This window comes from Apteryx mantelli, chromosome 18, assembly GCF_036417845.1.
Source record: "Apteryx mantelli isolate bAptMan1 chromosome 18, bAptMan1.hap1, whole genome shotgun sequence".
Classification (NCBI taxonomy): domain Eukaryota; kingdom Metazoa; phylum Chordata; class Aves; order Apterygiformes; family Apterygidae; genus Apteryx; species Apteryx mantelli.
In genome coordinates, this window is record NC_089995.1 from 6794093 (window position 1) to 6810909 (window position 16817).

The following is a 16817-nucleotide window of genomic DNA, read 5'->3' on the forward strand; positions in this document are numbered from 1 at the left end:
CCTCGACACGCTGGACCATATGTGCATATCCCTGTGTGCTCTGGAAGACTTAAGGTTCCTTCCCTGTCTGCTAAATCTGTACTGGGGAGCTTAGCAGCCAAACTAAATGCAGCTTTTCATAAAGCTTCTGCCTCCAGCCTCTCATATTTTTATATATATATATGTATATGTATATAATTTGAGTAGTGGAGCTCCAATCTGGGATGATTGTTCCATCAGTTGCCACCAGAACCACCTCTTCTGCTTTTCTGCTTTGTGGCAGGCGGTGTTGGTCAAATTGCTGAGCTATGGATTTTATACTGTTTTACATGCTCCCTGCAGTGATGTACATATGTATTCATACAAGGGAAAAAGGTGGTTACCCATCCATTTCCAAAGAAAGAAGCAATACTTCCTCCCTCCGTTCTGCACTAAGTGTATTCATCTGTTGATCCTCCTGGCAGATGGAGAAAGGTAGTTAAAGTGATGGAGGCAAGGTTAATACGTGGACCTTTACTTGGAAACAGGCCAGTAAAAAAGAACTAAACGACCAAAAAGAATGGAAGATGATCAATTAAATCTCCTTTAGGAGGAGGAGGCTGTTGGTACTTCTCCAGGAACTTGAGGTAAAGTCCTGGTTCATGCTCGCTGTCGGGTTATACTTCACTGTGTATGTCACAAAATAGCCTAGCGAAGTGATTCAGTGCAGTAGAATTTGCCATTTGCCTCGGATCACCGACAGATGTCCTGGGACGTCCAAAAATGCAAAATTATTTTTTTAATAAGAGGGCAGTGGGACTGAATCAACAGAGACCATGAGAGACATGTTTGGTGCATGTGATTCTCATGTGCAATTCATATGCTACTTCTTGAAACCATGAAATTTGGCAAAAATGGATCTGTGCATCTGAAAAGCAGAAAGTTAATATCTGGCAGGGCTCAGCTATAATTTTCACATGAGAGGGCTTAAGTAGAACAAATTAAAAGTGAAATCTGTGGTGCACCTCAAGGCACAATGCACTCCCTTTTTGCCACTTTACACACAACTCTGGTGCTACTTTCCTTTTCCGGATTGAGAATATCTTCTCTTGGAAAGTATGTTTCTAAGTGATTCAGGGAAAGAGCTTCTTTAATGCCTTTTCTGCCCCCTTCTTTTTACTGCTTAAGAAGTTTTATCTTACCTTGGTATCCTAATGAACCTGAGACTATGATAGTTTTTGGGCCGCACCGAGCCTTTAGGAGAGCAGGGCTGTCCCTCCACAGTGGTTGTGGTGATAAAGGTGAAATATTTGTAGAAAGGGAATGTATCAGTCACCAGCTGTTATTATAAGCCTTCCACATTATTTAATGATCAGAGCAGGCCTTAGGCAGCCAAGCAGGGGTCTGTATAGCCCCTAAATGCCTCTCAGAGCCTTGTAAAACCGGGGCGTGATCTTGCCCTCTCTTATCTGTAATGCTACTTGTGAAACAAAATGTGCAGGTATTTGGCCGGTTAGCCATAGATGCAAACCGCAGCAAAGCTTGAGGGTGTTTCATTAGAACTCTATTTAAAAAAAAAAATCAAGATTAAAAAAAAAATGAGAGTCCTCAGAACAAAACCTCACAATGTAAAACCTACCCAGTCTCCATTGCCTTTGCTGTGGGTGTCTGCTTGTTTCTTTTAATTTGTGACTATTGCAACTGTTAGGAGTGGCGGAGTACTTTATTTATTTATTTAAACAGAATTTTAAAACCCTGCGCAAATCTGGGCACAGGCGTGTAAAACCGAACGAGCAAAGGCTTGGCGTGGCGTTGTTTTGTTCTGCTTGTGGATGCAATTTTATACATTGCTGCAGCTGGCTGTTCCTCTTTTAACAGCCAGGCTCTTCAAACCATGTGCTTAGGATAGCTTAGAAATTGCCAGGCTAGATACAGATGATTATGTCTGGCAGAATGTCTTTATGGTGCTGGCCATAAGGGAAAAGCATATGCAATGCTATTGAACGCTGATGGAAATATGATACCTGACTGGTGCCTAGTGCCATCTATGATCCAAGTGATGGTGGTTATGAAGTGACAGTCTGCTTGATATTGGTTTCAGACTGTTTTCCCTTATTAGTCTGAAGGATTAGGCCTGAAGGATATCTAAAACAAACTTTTAAGAGAATTTAAGACAGATGAACTCTGGAGTTTTGTTTTGACTCAAGATAATTAGGGCCCAGGGTGATTAAATTTGGACACACCTCTGGTCTGTGCTAGCCCTGGTTGTTAGTGAGGTATCTACACAGAGCTGCCAAAGAAAGGTCAATAAAAGAGTGACAGAAGGAATAACAGACAACTGCTTGGCTATTTCGGAAGATCAACGCTAGTTTTTTTCAGACACTGTTTCGAGGCCCTGCTGTCATCAGGAACAGGGTGAAATACGAGTGAAATATTCTACGTGGTGTCACTCAGTGGTCTCAGGGAAGCAAGTGTAGTAAATTGAAATCATCAGGAAACCAAGTTTCATAGCTTTAGGTTGATACAGCACCCATGTTCAGCGCAGATAATCCAGGCCTTGCTCATCCAGCATCCTCAAACAAATGAAAAAGGGATCTGGGATCAATAACTATCACTTTCCCATACCACTCTTTCTCAACTACACAGCAAATCATTTTGGGTAAAGAGACCAACAGAAGGGGCCCTACTCTGAACTCTAGTGATCTCAGCTGCCCTTTCCAGGCCTTTGAAAGGCAGGTAGATACAAACGTTCATAAACCTTTGCACTGTTGGGTTCTTGCTATGGAGTGTCTGTGAAGCACAGTTTGCTTTTTAACCTTTTTTTTTTTTTTTTTAAACCAAGAATGAGTTGAGAATTCAAGATCTCAAAATACCTGGCAAACTTCAACATCTTGGCATATTTTAACCTAGTCATTTTGAAAAAAAAATTGTTTGAATTTTAATGTCTAAGGTGTTACTTGTTTATGCATAAACACCTTCACCTTTCGAAATGAAAAGTTGTACTAGAAAATCTTTTGCTCAAAGCTTCAGAATATTTCAGCAGTTTTGAAACAATTTTCCCCCCTTTTTTAATCAGTTGGGTAAAGTGTCAGTCTTATACTTTTCAGCAGATAGTTTTAAAGTAGGCATTTCCCAGTGGGGGAAAAAAAAAAAAAATCAGGAGAACATTTTGCAGTTTGTTCTCCCCGAGGGTGTGCGGAGCCACATCCAGGGATTCGTGCATCCGAAATGGCGAGTTGTGTGCTTCAGCTGTGCTTTTCCCTAGCGCTCAGTGGAGAGGAGGTGCCCAATCTGCGCAGCTCCGAGGGGATTACTGTGCCTCACTCCCTTAGAGCCGTACGCAATTCCAGTTTGACTTTTTTTCTTGCTGCTTCTCTTTTCTAGGAAGCCGGTTGCTGGGGGGAAGGCGCAAAGCGTGGCCTGTGCTGTGACCTCTCCCTGCGGCGGAGGGACAGGGGCTGCGGTACGGGAGGGCTCGCGCTGGTCACCGAGAGCCCCGGCTTTGTACCGCCGTGCTGATGAAGTGAAGGAATCGTGTGCTGCTGGCTCCGAAGTGAAAACAATCACTCTGAAATCTCAGAGCTTCCTTAGAAATGTAAAAAAATGGGGTGGAAGCATAAGTTAATTGTGCTTTTACACACTGTTATACTTGTCACCGTGCCAGACTCTACATTTCTTCCAAGGGTGAAATGAAAACTCCAAATTCATGTGGTTATGAAACAATTTCAGTATGAGCACTCGGTGAAGAATTATAAAGTGGGAAAGACACAGTCCTGTGTCTCAGCTGGTTCAGAAGGGTCTGAATTGATCAAGGCTTCTTCCAGCTTGGAGGAGCCTTTGGAGTGTATTGAAACCATTCTTCATCTGTATGTTGAATGTATATAAGGTATTACAGAAAAGCTGATTTGTTATGACATTTCTTTGATTAGGAGACGAGGCAACTGGCAGAAGGCATCACCGTCATTCCAAGAAATTTCTTTCCTCTACAACTGAAGATTTTAAGAAATGAGTCTGATTTGCCCGATCTACACCTAGATAAATCCATGTGTTGGAAAGTGGACATAGGAAGAAATCACTGGCACTGCAGGGGACTTCTGGAGTCATACTGGTTGCAGTGGGAGACCTCAGTGCACAGGGACGAAGCAGCGTCTGCTGTAGCTGCAGGAATGGAGCTTCAGGTACCGGGAGGCCTCCGTTGACCGGGCTGGCGTCAGCCCCCTTTGCTTTAGTCCGGAGATGGGGAGAGTGCAAAGATAATTTAGAATTACACTTGCCCTTAGGATTTGATTCTGCACCACGCGTGCTTCATTGAGATTAGAATTACAAGGTCACTCACTTCTGATTTACGCCAGAAACAGGCCCAAATAAGATCAAATGAGATCAGTACCTCGTTCAACAAATAGCGTTCTGCTTATTTTTGTTATTAGAGATGAGTCAAGAGGAAAAAAGTGCATCAGGAAGGGGTCAAAATACCCTGAGGCTAAATCGAAACTGGAGGCAACCCATGTTAAAAACTTGAGCATGCCAGAAGTTAGTGCATTCAGATCTACTCTTTCAGATGCATAGAGGCAGGTCCTTAGGGCTGCTTCGTTGCCGAGCTCCCGCTTGGGCGCTTCCCTCCCATTGATAACACCATGCGCTAATTCAGGCACCCGGGGTTTCAAGTAACGTTCGTGCTATGAAGAACAGTTGGTCTTGAGGGAAAACATTTACATAATGACAGCTATTTTCAGGAAAATGAAAAGTACTGGGTGAAAAAGGTTTTGACATTGTGTGAAATATGGGATTTACACACAGTAGTTTTCACCATGTGTATATAAATGGGTGATTTACCATATATTGATTCACACACCATTTGTAAGTGTCTAATTTATTTATTTGTAGAGATGTATGGAAACCCTGGTTTGAAAAGCAGTTTGCATAACATCTGGTATGTCAACAATGTAACCTTTCAATTTACTTGTTGGTGAAAATGTCAATATAATGAACCTGAACTCAGCATTGGTTTACACAAATTTCCTGGCAGACAAAGCAGTAATGATTTGCATGTCAGTATAAGTGACATGTGCCCTCCAGTTTTGAGTAGTTTATATGGCAAAGAGGTATAAAAAGAGTCGAGCACATTGCTGGTTACTTACAGACTTATGCTGGCAGTATAAACTGCATGTATTTGTATAGTGTGAAGCACTGTCTCATTTTGACTTCCAGTTTTTCAAAAATGGCCTTTGATTTTTTACTGAAACGGCTTCTTTTTTTTTTGGATACACAGAAAAAGATAAGAGTAAAATTGTAGCCCTGAAGGTGCCTTTAGATCCTGGTACTATGCAGTCCATGAGCCTCTCCTGGGTACATATTGTTTCAATTACTTTTAAAATTTATATGTTTTCTATAGACAAAGATGTTGTACTTGGATATGGTAGAGGAATCTAGCAGACTCTTGATTGCTGTTAATAATATACCAACAGCAATGACAACAATAATACATTGTTTTCACCTCTTAGATTGCTGCCCTTATGAGATAGCTCACATAAATCACATGGCCTTTATTTTTCGCTCTGTGACTCGTTGCCTCAAACTTTTGAAGCAGAAGAATAATAATTGCTGTTAATATGGAAGAGCAACAAATTCACTTTGAGAGCAGAATCGAAGTCCATTGATGCCATCAGATGTTCCTCCTGGATTTTAGGGGGTTTAGGCCTGTGCGGAGAAGTCACTGCCTAACTCCTGCCTCCAAACTACTTGTGTAAAAAGGTGGGAGACCTGCTCTTAAAAAAATGCATCCCAACGCATGAGTCAGCCTTGCGTTGCAGCACGCGGTGCAGCAGGAGCGGCTGCCTGGGCTGCCCGACGTCCGCCAGCCTCGATGACGCCGCTCGTGGCCAGCTTTGCTCCCCTCCATGCGCCTTCGTGGGAAGGGTGCTGGGTTGACAGAGCAAGTTATCTCCTTTCGTTTCTCTTCCTTCCTCTCCTCCCTTTGTTCCCCACCCCAAAGATCTGCTTTGTGGTTTGGATTTCAATTAAGTTACTAAAAAAAAAAGAAAAAAGTGGGGGAGGGAAGGAGACAGTTACTTAACTAGCTAGTATATGGCTTTTCTTTTTCCTTCCTTTCTTTTTTTTTTTTCCTTGAAGACCAGATGCTATCTGTTTCCCATTGTTCTGCCCACACTATCCAGTTCGGATCTGCTTTGGGTGGCGTATGTAGGTACATGTGAGGGAGAGGGTCACAGCGAAAGCGGTGCCTGTCTGTTATTATCTGCCAGCTTTAAAAAAACTAAAGCCGTCTACGACCTCACACTCGCATCTAGGAAAAAATAATTTCACAAGGCTTTCCAGAGCTTTTAATTTTGCAGGAGGATTTCTAATATCTAGTCTGAATAAATGGAGTAAACCAATGATAATCTTTTGTGAGAGCTGCGGAGGATCTGCAGCGAGGTCCAGCATACCCTGACCCAGCGGCCAGGGCTCTGGGACGCAGCGCCCACGGTGGAGCGTGCTTGCCCTCCGGTCTAGACAGAGTCTGCGATGCTCTCGGATTTCCCAAGATCTGATTTTTTAAATAATTTCTTCAAAAATCACAGTAACTGTTTGTTTCCACCGCTTGTGATTATACCACCGTTCAGGCAAAGGGTTTTATTGGTAGATGCAATGCTTTAAATAAACGTGCAAGCAGAACTAACTCAGTTTGCAAATAATCAAGGCGCAAAACAGAAAGTAGCGGAGACATGTGAAAATCAAGAGCGGAGCAGCAGTCTCCTTGCTCCCATGTTAACAAGCTTTTTACCATATTACTTCCTGGCCTAATGAGCGGCTGCAGTGAGTCAGGTAAATGGCAAAGACTAACTCTGAGCTTCCCACCTGCACCTGAGGGGATAAGATGCACCTGAAACTGTTTGGGACAGAGCTTTGATAAAGGGTATGGGTGGAGGAAGGAAGTGATGGTGAATTTGGGGTTGGGCTGGGCAAGGCAGATGAGCCAAACTGAACTAAAATGAGTTTTCTTGTTGTATGTTTAGAGAGGTAATATTTAAAGATTGCTAGCTGCACAAAGGCAATATAGTTAAGGACTTTATTGGCTGATTTTAGGGTTTTTAATGCACCTAAAGAATAATGACAAAATCCTATAAATATCTGCATGGTGCTGAAGTTTTTTATTTATTTATTTGCTGCTTTAGCATGGGACTCCTGCTGAGTTTTCCCTCCAGCTGTGTCGACTCAGGACCCTGCCTGGCTGGAGCTCTGTGTAATATTACAGCAAACACAGAGCATTATTTAGAATCCTGGGCACACTTCCCACTGCATTAAAATAAAATTGAGTTCTCATAGGTCATGCTGCTGGCCTAGCTGGTGTAGTCCTTTAAAGGTCTTTCCCCTTTCCTCCTTTTGCTGGGCGTTCATTCCTCTCTTGCTTCATCTGGATTTGGAAGGGAGGTCACGACTGAGCTGGTGCCCTAATCCCATCGTGTTTCTTTGCTCTGTAGCCAAAACCTGCTAAAGACTCTCTTTCTCTCTACTGTATTTTTTCTGTAATGTTAACTTTCTCTGCTCCTTGTTTACACAGATGGAGGCAACACGTTTAACTGAGAAAACAAAAGCACATAACTGCATCTACATAACTTTTGCACATACCTGCGGCTCCTTTTGTGTGACCTCTGGTTTCTCGGCTCTAGACTAAATCTTGGCTGCTTGGCTTCAGGGTCCTGGAGAGCTGTGAAGCTCTCCACCTGACCACTTTCTTTCATTTTAATACTTTTTTTTCTTTACAGCTCTTTTGTGTTCTGGACAGTTGACAAAGCAAGAAGATTCTTCTCAGGCTAAAAACTCCTTGCTTTTTTATTTCCAGAAACGGATGAGGGCTGAAAGCAAAGCTGCTAAGCTGCATTTGGAGGGGAAGGTCCACCAGCGTCCTCCACGCGCGCTGGGTGGCTGCGGTCACTTGTGCTAAGGAGGTGAACAGCAGCGACTAGCTCCAGAGGTGAGTTTGGCCTGACTGGAAATGAGGTGGGGATGAGACTGGGGGGGGGGGGGGGGGAAGAGGAGGACACAGTTAGTTCAGAGGAAGAGAGCTCATACGGGCTCGAGTTTCATTTTAAGGTTCTGATTTATCTGAACAGAGCATGGCATCAGCTGAAATTCAGAATGAAACTAGGACACAGACTTAATTGCAAAACCAGCTGAAACCACAGGACTCAGTCACAGAAAATTCTCACTCGTTTGAGGCTGGCATAGAGTTTCACTGAGCTTCAGAAGGTTTGGGGGCCCCCAAAACAGGTTCAGGGGGTTAAAATGCAGTTTTATTTCCAAATTCGAACCTGGACTGGCAGAAGTATTGAGAGGTGTGACTGCAAAGTATTCACCCAAGGAGCAGGGGTGGCAGGGCTGGCGCAATGCTTTCCCACCTAACAGTGAGATTCACAGGGGATATTTCGTAACTGTTGGTGTAAATAGATACGGTCATCTTAAAATATCTCTGTTCAGTGCCATGACAATGAATGACACAGAAGATCCTAAGATCAACAGCTGTTTCTCTTGCAAAAATGAACCAAGAACCTCCGACCTACTGAAACTGCTCAACCACAGCGCTTATGCTATTTTTCTAATTGTCAACTGTTGATGGCTGTGATTCTGATTCCTGGAAATAACCGGCGAGAGAGAGGCCTGTTGCTGACATGAACAGACTTGTGGTTGTGTTGACAGAGCCAAAACAACAGCTTAAAGCGAATCGTTCCAGCAGTATCGCTCCCTGGCCTGTTGCTGCCTCTCCGCTGCTCCCTCCGAGGGTATCTCCAGCTGCAGACATTTATCGTACGACGGGATTTCTCTCCTGCTGCCACTAGCCTGGTTTTGCCTACAAAACCAGCCAAGACGTGTACCCCAAAGTATGCCACTTCCTCCTCAGCTCGCAGGAGCTTTTGCGTGCTCTTTTTTTTTTATACTAAAAGCAGATGGGAGGCATTGCACGGAGGGGCTGCCCGGCACGAGCTCTTGCCCGGAGCTGGTGGGGTCCTTCCACCTCTCTCCCGGCTCCCTGCATATCACGGGGGCAAAGGCGTGGGAGGCTGCGGGGGTTTTGTTTCTTTGTGATATTTGGGAAAGCAAAGTGTTTCTGAGGTTGACAGACACCATGCCTTTCGCTCTAAACTCTGCTCTCCTTGGGTACCTTGAAGGGCGTGAGGTTTTCGGGGGAGCTGACCATGCACAGAGTGGGGAAGCCAAGCGCAGTGCCTGTTCGGATTGGGAAAATCGTTGCTGCTGAGCGGAATGGGGCTCGGGGAGCAGCTTGCCTGGTGGCGTGGCAGGGAGGTCGATCCTGTGGCTGGGACAGACGAGCAGTTGAAATGTGCCGATTTCCTGGTGCCTTCGGTGTTTTTCGTTTATGGGAGTGAAACTGGGCTTTTCTCCTTTTCTTGTGCGTGCTTATTGCCCTGCATGTGTGGCGGGGAGTTTTGCAATCAGTAGATTTCCCCATCGGGATTGGTTTGTCTCTCTGATTTTACAAGGGCTGAACAGGGCATCACTTCTGGGCAAAAAAAAATACAGTAGTATATTGGCGGGGGAGGAGGGAATCCAAGCAAAACAATATCTGAATTTTATTTGTCTTACAAGCAAGCACATGTAAGCGTTTATTATTTCTGAAGGCTCTCTTGTCAATTGGACATTGAACAATCGTGACATCTGTTACAAGTTACTGTCCCCAGAGTCATTTCGCACAGTGTGGAGTTTGCTCTTTTCATCCTCCGTAAATGAAGCCCAGAACGGGCTCGCTGTCCCCACGGAGACGCGCTGGGAAAACACTGCAAACTCCAAGGAGGGGAGGCGATTTTGCAGAAGAGGGTGTTTGCACCATCTCTGCCCTACCACGGGTTGAGCAGTGAAACCCCCAACACACATCCTAGGAGGAAAACTGCAGCTTTCCGGGGGAGCCCCGCTGAGGTCCACATGGGGTGAGAAAACAGCCATTCCCTTAAAACAAAACCAAAAGGTCGGGTGCGAGCGCTGGCTGCGGCGGGGGCGGTTTCCTCCAGGTCACCTGCAGCTCCAAGCGTCGTGAGCTGCTGCTCGTTGGTGTTTCTAGGTTTGTGCATCGTTGACACCTCCGGCGCTGCCGCTGCGAGCTGGGCTGGCCGCTGCCAAGCCGCCTTTCCCTTCCAGCCCGTCCGACTTTACCAGGGAAGAAATACTGTCTGTTTGTTTAGGTGAGATATTAGTCTGCCCCTAGAGATCCAGGTCACTGTAAATGTAACACAAGCCCTATTTCCTGTTAGGAAAGGGGAAAAAATATGCCTGCGAATTGTCTCTGATGTGCTGCCAATTGTCAGAGAAGATTCAATTTGGTGGAGAATTACCGTGCTCTTAAAGAGCTGCACTAGTGACAGAGATTTAGGGCAGCTATTCCTGCCAGAAATGGGAGATTTGCCTTTGATTTCCATAAAACCAGGGTTGTGACTGGTAGCGAGTTGCCCCTCCGGATTGCTCCGGGGAAAGCGCCCAGTTCGGAGGAGAGGTGGAAGCGGTGACTCCTGTTAACTCGACGCCCGGGAGGGTTCGAGCCCTCGCGTGGCCGGAGGGCCGGCCTGGCTGGACGGGGCCACGGGCTCGGGCCGGCAGAGAGCCGGGGCAGAGCTTTCCGTGAACACTCTGCGCGGAAGGAGGAGAAACGGCATGTTCTTGCTGCAGGGCCGACGAGCCAGGACCAAGAAGAGAGAAGAAGTTGCTGTGTGCGTGTGTGTGTGCGGTGCACACATGTGTTCACTGATAATCCAGTAAGGCAAATATGTGACCTGTGGAATGACCCAAAGCTGCTACAATAAATCGCGGTATAGATCACTCGTGTATTTTTCCTTTCTTTTGCATTTCCTGGATCGAGGCCAATTGCAGCTGTCATCTGAGGCAGGGAATGTCCTCCATGAATGCAGCCACGTGAGGACAGGCAAACTAGATTGACCTATTTGGTCTCTTGTATGATAGAAAGGTTAAAAAAAAACCAAAAAACTGGCAGCGAAGCTGTTTTTTCTTATTTGTCCTTTTGCTTATTGCAAAGAGTCTTTGGTATTTAAACTTAGGCCTGGGTAGAGACCCACTACACTTGAGCAAAGATGAGCTTCACACTCTAGGCCTTGGAGCATTCCTGTCTTCAGAAACATTCATCCTCAAAAGTTGTCTGTGGCAAAGAAATTAAAAGAAAAAAAGATTCTACGGAACATGCCCCCCAAAGTTACCCATCCGTTAACTGGATATTAAACAGGCACTTTGCAAGTTGGCGTTCTTGGTGCATTTATGTGCCAATGGTGAATCTTCCACAAAAGAGACCATCTTCTCCATGTTAGCCTTAGTGGCAGAGTAATTGTTAAATAAAAGCTGTATAATCCATCAAAATAACCCCAAACAGGCTTAATTTTTATTTAGCTTAACTACCACAACAAACAATAGCTTGCTCAATGGTTGGAAGGGAACCAGAAGAAATGCAGAGAAACAATTTTTAAGAAGGCAAAGGATAAGGCTTTTTTTTAATTTTATTTTTATTTATTTATTTTTTTTTATGGCTGGTGCGCTCTCCTTGCTATCACAAAGCTGGCCAGGTGATGGGGGGTGATGCACCCAGTGCCTGGCGCTCTCTTTTTCTCTCCCCAGTACGCAGCAGGAGAAGGCGCATTTTCACCGCTATCTCTCCATCTGTGGGCACTCACCCTGGTAATGCCTAAGGATCTCTGAATCAGCTGGGGCACGCCTCGCATCAGCAAAATTATCCTCCCTGCGGTCCTTTGCAAGCTGTTAACCTCCTGCACTACGGTCCAGGCTTCCAGGCAAGGTAGTGGAGATTTACCAAATTCTCTCCAGCCGTTTTTCGAATTTATCAAGGTTTTGCCTGGAGGGCTGGAGCTCGGCGGGGTGGGTGGGCCGATGAGCAGCTGGATTCCTCGGCGGTGATACAAGGCACTGGTGCGAGCTCACGGGGCTGGCCCCGTGCAATGTTCCTGGCCTTTGACTTCATCCAGAAGTACCTCGTGCTGTGGAAAGTACAGAAACTGCTTCTAGCATGAATATGTATTTTTTTTCCTCCTTTTTTCCATTGTGACTCTTGCTTCAGAATAATGCTGGTGTAGGGGAGGGGAACACCTATTTTTTATGAAAATGCAGCATTTTATTTCATCAACATTGCTTAACAGAGACGTGGGTTATTGGCTGGACAGTTGGACAAACTGGTCCAAAGCCAGTGCTGCAGCCCAAAGTAGATGCCTGCGAGGCTCGTGACTTTGCTATTAGCTGCTGCGGCCACCGGCTTGTGTGGAGCAACCCATTACGTTAGTGAGAATCAATTCCTTGGGTGTTTCCCATCACCATCCCCTGCTTCTGGAAGAACTGCTGAACTGGTGATTTTTCTCCTGTTCCTTCCACCTTTTCCTGGCTGTCTCCTAAACATGCTCCAAGCTTAAGACAATTCATGTTTTCCCTGACTGCATCCCTGCTGCAATATAATCTCTGTATATATGGAAACAGGTGATGGGGCATCTGTTTTACACTAAATCAAGGTGGGAGGGTATTAGTAAGAAAGCAAAATGTGGGGAAAGGTCCTTCTTTTAGCCTCCATTTATGTTCTGAAGTCTCCTTCTCTTAGCCTTCTCTGAAGGCTCCTTCTTTCCGAATACCCTAAATCCTATTAATCCCTTTTGTTGTTTTAGTCCATTGAAAACTATTCCATGATTGCTTGAGGAAGTCTGAGATCCACTTGGAGAGGCTAAAATGGACTTAATCTGTTTCTTGTATGATAAATCCGTTTTAAGCTTCTTGGTGTGCCTTCACCAAAAATGTCAAAATTTAATGCTTTGTAATCAATGTAGGTGATAGGCCTTTTAATATACTTTCCAGCCTAAGAGTTTAGAATACTTTCTACCTTTACAAACATATATTCACATGAGACCAATACTGTTCAGGATGTGGGTGGGTATATAAGAAGTACCTAGGGAAAATGTATCTTATACAACAGTGTCATGGACTGCTGGGGAAAATAACTCTTACCAAATGTAGCATCCTGGGGAAAAGATAATTTCTCCTGAAAACACCTGCAGGGTAAAGTTTATTCCCCTTCTGGCAGTCTGAGTAACAAAATAAGGATGCTCTAATAAATGATGTCAGAGGCTGAAAAAGATGGAGGAGTGCAGAAAAGAAATCACTGGTCTACCTCAACTCTGCTGGATCTGATAATCGCTAGCAGATACGGGGATGCCCACACATCACTTCTGTCCACAGAGTTATCTTATCATGTTTGTTTTGCTTGTTTTTTTCCCTTCGGCAGCTCTGAATCTTGTCTCTTTAGTGGCATGACACACATGCCCATCACAGATGTACCCGACTTGGTTCGTCATCTTCATCTCCTGCAAGAGTAAGTATTTCCTAAAAATCTGTCTCTGTTCCTCCCCTTACCGCTATCTTTTGCAGTTCTATAGTAGCCAGTGGAAAACATCTTAACGAGGTTACCACTGTGTCATGCCGAAAGTAGCCAGCAACTCTTTTTAGTTTATTATTCATGCTGTTAAGTATGACCTAGAAATTTGTATCGTTTTGTAACCAGATGTCAGTTCCTTCAATTCCTACAAAGCAACTTTTTTGCCTTCCCGTCCCCTCCTTCCCTGGCTACTCAGTGAAATGAAAAGCCCACAACATGAGTTCATGCTCCTAACAAGATGAGTATTGTCAGGAATATACAAGCTGTGGTTTTTCCTTTCTGCATCCTGAAAGTGAAGAAAAAAGACCTTTGATGTATCCAAAGCTCTGTTATTCTTTTTTCTTCATTGAGCTAATAAAAGGTATCATTATATTATCACACTTGTGTCCCTTCCATGTTTTTTCTGGCCCATATGCTGCTTTGTAACAACAAGAACATAAAACATCCCATGAGAAGCCCTAGGTTAAGTTTATTTGACTTTTTTTTTTTTTTTTAACCTATGTTGTAATCAGGATTGTTTTGCTAACTTAGTTCACTGAGGTAGTTTTTGGTAAAGGCAAAGATTTGCTTAAGTGGCCAGAAAGAAAATACATATGACTGGTTTATGCCTTGCCACCCTGAATTGTAATGTTTTGTTTATTATGACTTTGGGCATGTTTTATTGGTGAGTGGAGAGGTCACAGCCTCGCATTTAGAACCTGTATTTGTGCTTTATGGGTTCTGGGATTTGAAACCACAAGCAGTCGCTGAACTTTTGGCTGCCCTAGGTAACACTGTGTTGTGACTGAGTGGGTAGCACAGGTCCTCCTCGCCGTGCGCAGCCTGCCAAGGACCGACTGGGTGACACTGGCCTGTGACATGAAGCGTCCAAAAGAGCAGATAAGAAAAAGAGACTGAAATAGCCCCCCAGCTTGCTCTCTTCTTTCCTCTCTCCCAGCTTTTTGTCCTTTTTAGTGTTCTTCTGTTCTGAGCCTCCTTGTCAATCCTGGCTTTTGAAAATAAATGATCTTACAGTACTTCATGCATTTATACCTCACCTAGAAAACATGCCCACGTTATGCCCAAATTCTACAGTGATGGATCCCAGTGTAAGTATCCAGCAGAAAAGCATCTCCACTCTGCAGATGGGAATGTGGCTTTGGGATTTGCCCAAGGTTTTGTTTTTTCAAAGAAAACAGCAGCAGAACCAAGGCACCTTCACTTCCAGAGGATTTTCCTAGCCTTACACAGCAGTGCCGTATTACACAGTGAGGGCAGTAGCATTGCCAAGGAGTGCTTGGAGTTGTGGTAAACTTGAAAATACTCGAGGTAATTCTGCTTTATCTCTGTTCAAACAGAGGTAAAAATTTCTCATTGAAAGCGTTAAGTGATGGATGTTAAGATAGATGAAGAACAGCCATGTGCTAATTGTTGTGCTGTTTAGTTTAAAGGATGAGCAATTATGGTATAACACAAACATATATTTACTGCAATCAGTGAAATCGCAAATTCCAGCCTGGATGCTAAATGTTCAGGTGGTTCGCTGCCATACGTGCCATGTAAAGCCTGAACCTGGGATACTCAAAAGGAGCCCAGACCAAAGGCCTTTTCTTTTATTCATTGTGTGTCCATGGCAGATGCCACATTCAAGGCAGCATGCGAGAATAAATTAATTCTCGCTAATGTAATGGTGTGTTCCTGCTTGACAGAGGGGGAAACTGAGGCCCAGAGAGTCCATCTGATTGCATTAGGTCCCTCCACAGAAACAAACAGCGACCCACAGACTGATGATTTCCTGCCTGCCACTCCCAAGTTTCATTCATCTGATGTTGATTTATGTCACATACTGATAGCAACAGCGGTGGTGCACCCATGCCTTCCCAAAACAGTCATAGTGGCATCTTGAGTGTGGGTGATTACAGAGAAGCTACTACAACATTCGCTGTTGGCCAACGTAAACTCATAAATCTCCTTAAAACACTCCCAAATTCAGCACGTTCAGTTTGATCACTCTTTATTGGGAGACTCCTTCTGTCAAATACTATTTTTCTTCAGGTCTCGGTGGGATGAGCAAAATAACTGTACTATTTGGTAAAATCACCCAGGGCAGAGCATCTGGTTCAGTTTTCACCTCCAGTTATTTGGTTCTAGGCTAGTATGGAATGAGTTACTGACGACCAGCCCTTTAACCTCGATCTTTTTTTCTTGAAGAGAATAAATGTAGTGAAATTGTCCTGCTTAAACCAAATGATCCCTTCAAATGTAGAATTAATACATTATAAATATAATAAAAATATACAGTCTTCTTGCCAGGATGTATATTTTTTCTTCCATTTTCCATGTTTTCTGATGTTATCTTTTCATAGCCATTTACTAAATATATATACATTCTACTTATTTACTTCAGCATCCAGCTTCAAGACTTCTTGTGGATTCCCCAGAATTGCACAAGCCATTCATAGCTCAGCCCCTGGAGAAAAGATGCCGCTGGAAGTCACCGAGGAAAGGGATCACCCTGCTGGCACGTTAGGGCCAGGTATTGATAGGCTTCGGTGCAGGACCCACTGGTGGGGCATGAGGATTGATGAGGAGAAAAAGGAGTCTCTCCAAAAGCTGTTTAAAGATTTTCTGTGCTCATGCTTTCACTACTGTTTTCACAAGAGTATGAAAAAATGAAAACAGAGCAATGCAAATTCGTGCAGAAGAGCAAGCAGCTGTGTATAAATGAGTAGAACAAATATGGTCAAAACCGTCAGGCTGTCTTAGTACCTGGACTTTGGCTGAGGGAAGAGGGAAGATGCATAAAAGCTGTTGTTTCCTGAGAAAGGGAGGAGTGTCGGGATTCTGGAATGCAAGGGAAATATGGTGTAGTACAACTGGGAGGTGTAATGCTGTGTAGCAGAGAAAGCTTTTTTTGTACTGTTTGGAATATTTTTACATTTGCCCCAGTTCTCTCTGCCTGATAATGGTCATTTGCCCATCAGCCCACAGTGGGAAAACTCTTTTCCACCAGTCAGTGTACATTGGCAGAGATTCGGCTTTCCACTTTGAGAACAACCCTCTCTGCTACCAGCAGAAGCTGTGAGAGTTTTGCTTTGTTTGTTGTTTTTACCCCCTAAGAGGAGGTCGTTCCCGAAAACGCTTACAACTGATTCTCGCCTCAGGTATACGTTCCTCCCGTGGGTTCGCTAGCTGTGGTCTGTGGAGTATGAATAGCACATGAATTCGTTCCTGCTGATACCCGCAATGAAACATAAGAAAATCGTGCAACGATTTCGATGTTGGTGCAGAAGGGCAAATTACCACATTACCCTTCCTTTATCAAACTGCGTTGCACAGTTCAGCTCTGGCAATTGGATATTTTCAGATCAATCACCAGAGGGGTTTTTTTACTTTTTTTTTTTGCATGCATTTTTTCCATCTTTTTCCATTCCATTTT

General features: G+C 44.2%; 1 protein-coding gene across 16 annotated transcripts in view; it reads left to right on the forward strand.

Annotated features, from left to right (window-relative positions):
• The window catches only part of LOC106488315 (uncharacterized), a 242407-nt gene that overhangs the window by 69404 nt on the left and 156186 nt on the right, over positions 1-16817 (forward strand). For 10 of the 16 annotated variants that reach the window (XM_067308033.1, XM_067308029.1, XM_067308032.1 and 7 more), the window contains 6 exons: positions 3343-3566; positions 3888-4136; positions 7799-7930; positions 11587-11764; positions 13250-13336; positions 15786-15914. Coding sequence is in view for 1 of the 16 variants with exons in the window: in XM_067308042.1 (XP_067164143.1) it covers positions 7799-7815 (17 nt within the window). In the remaining 15 variants the exon portion in view is untranslated. The other 6 variants (XM_067308037.1, XM_067308042.1, XM_067308036.1 and 3 more) reach the window with 5 other exon arrangements.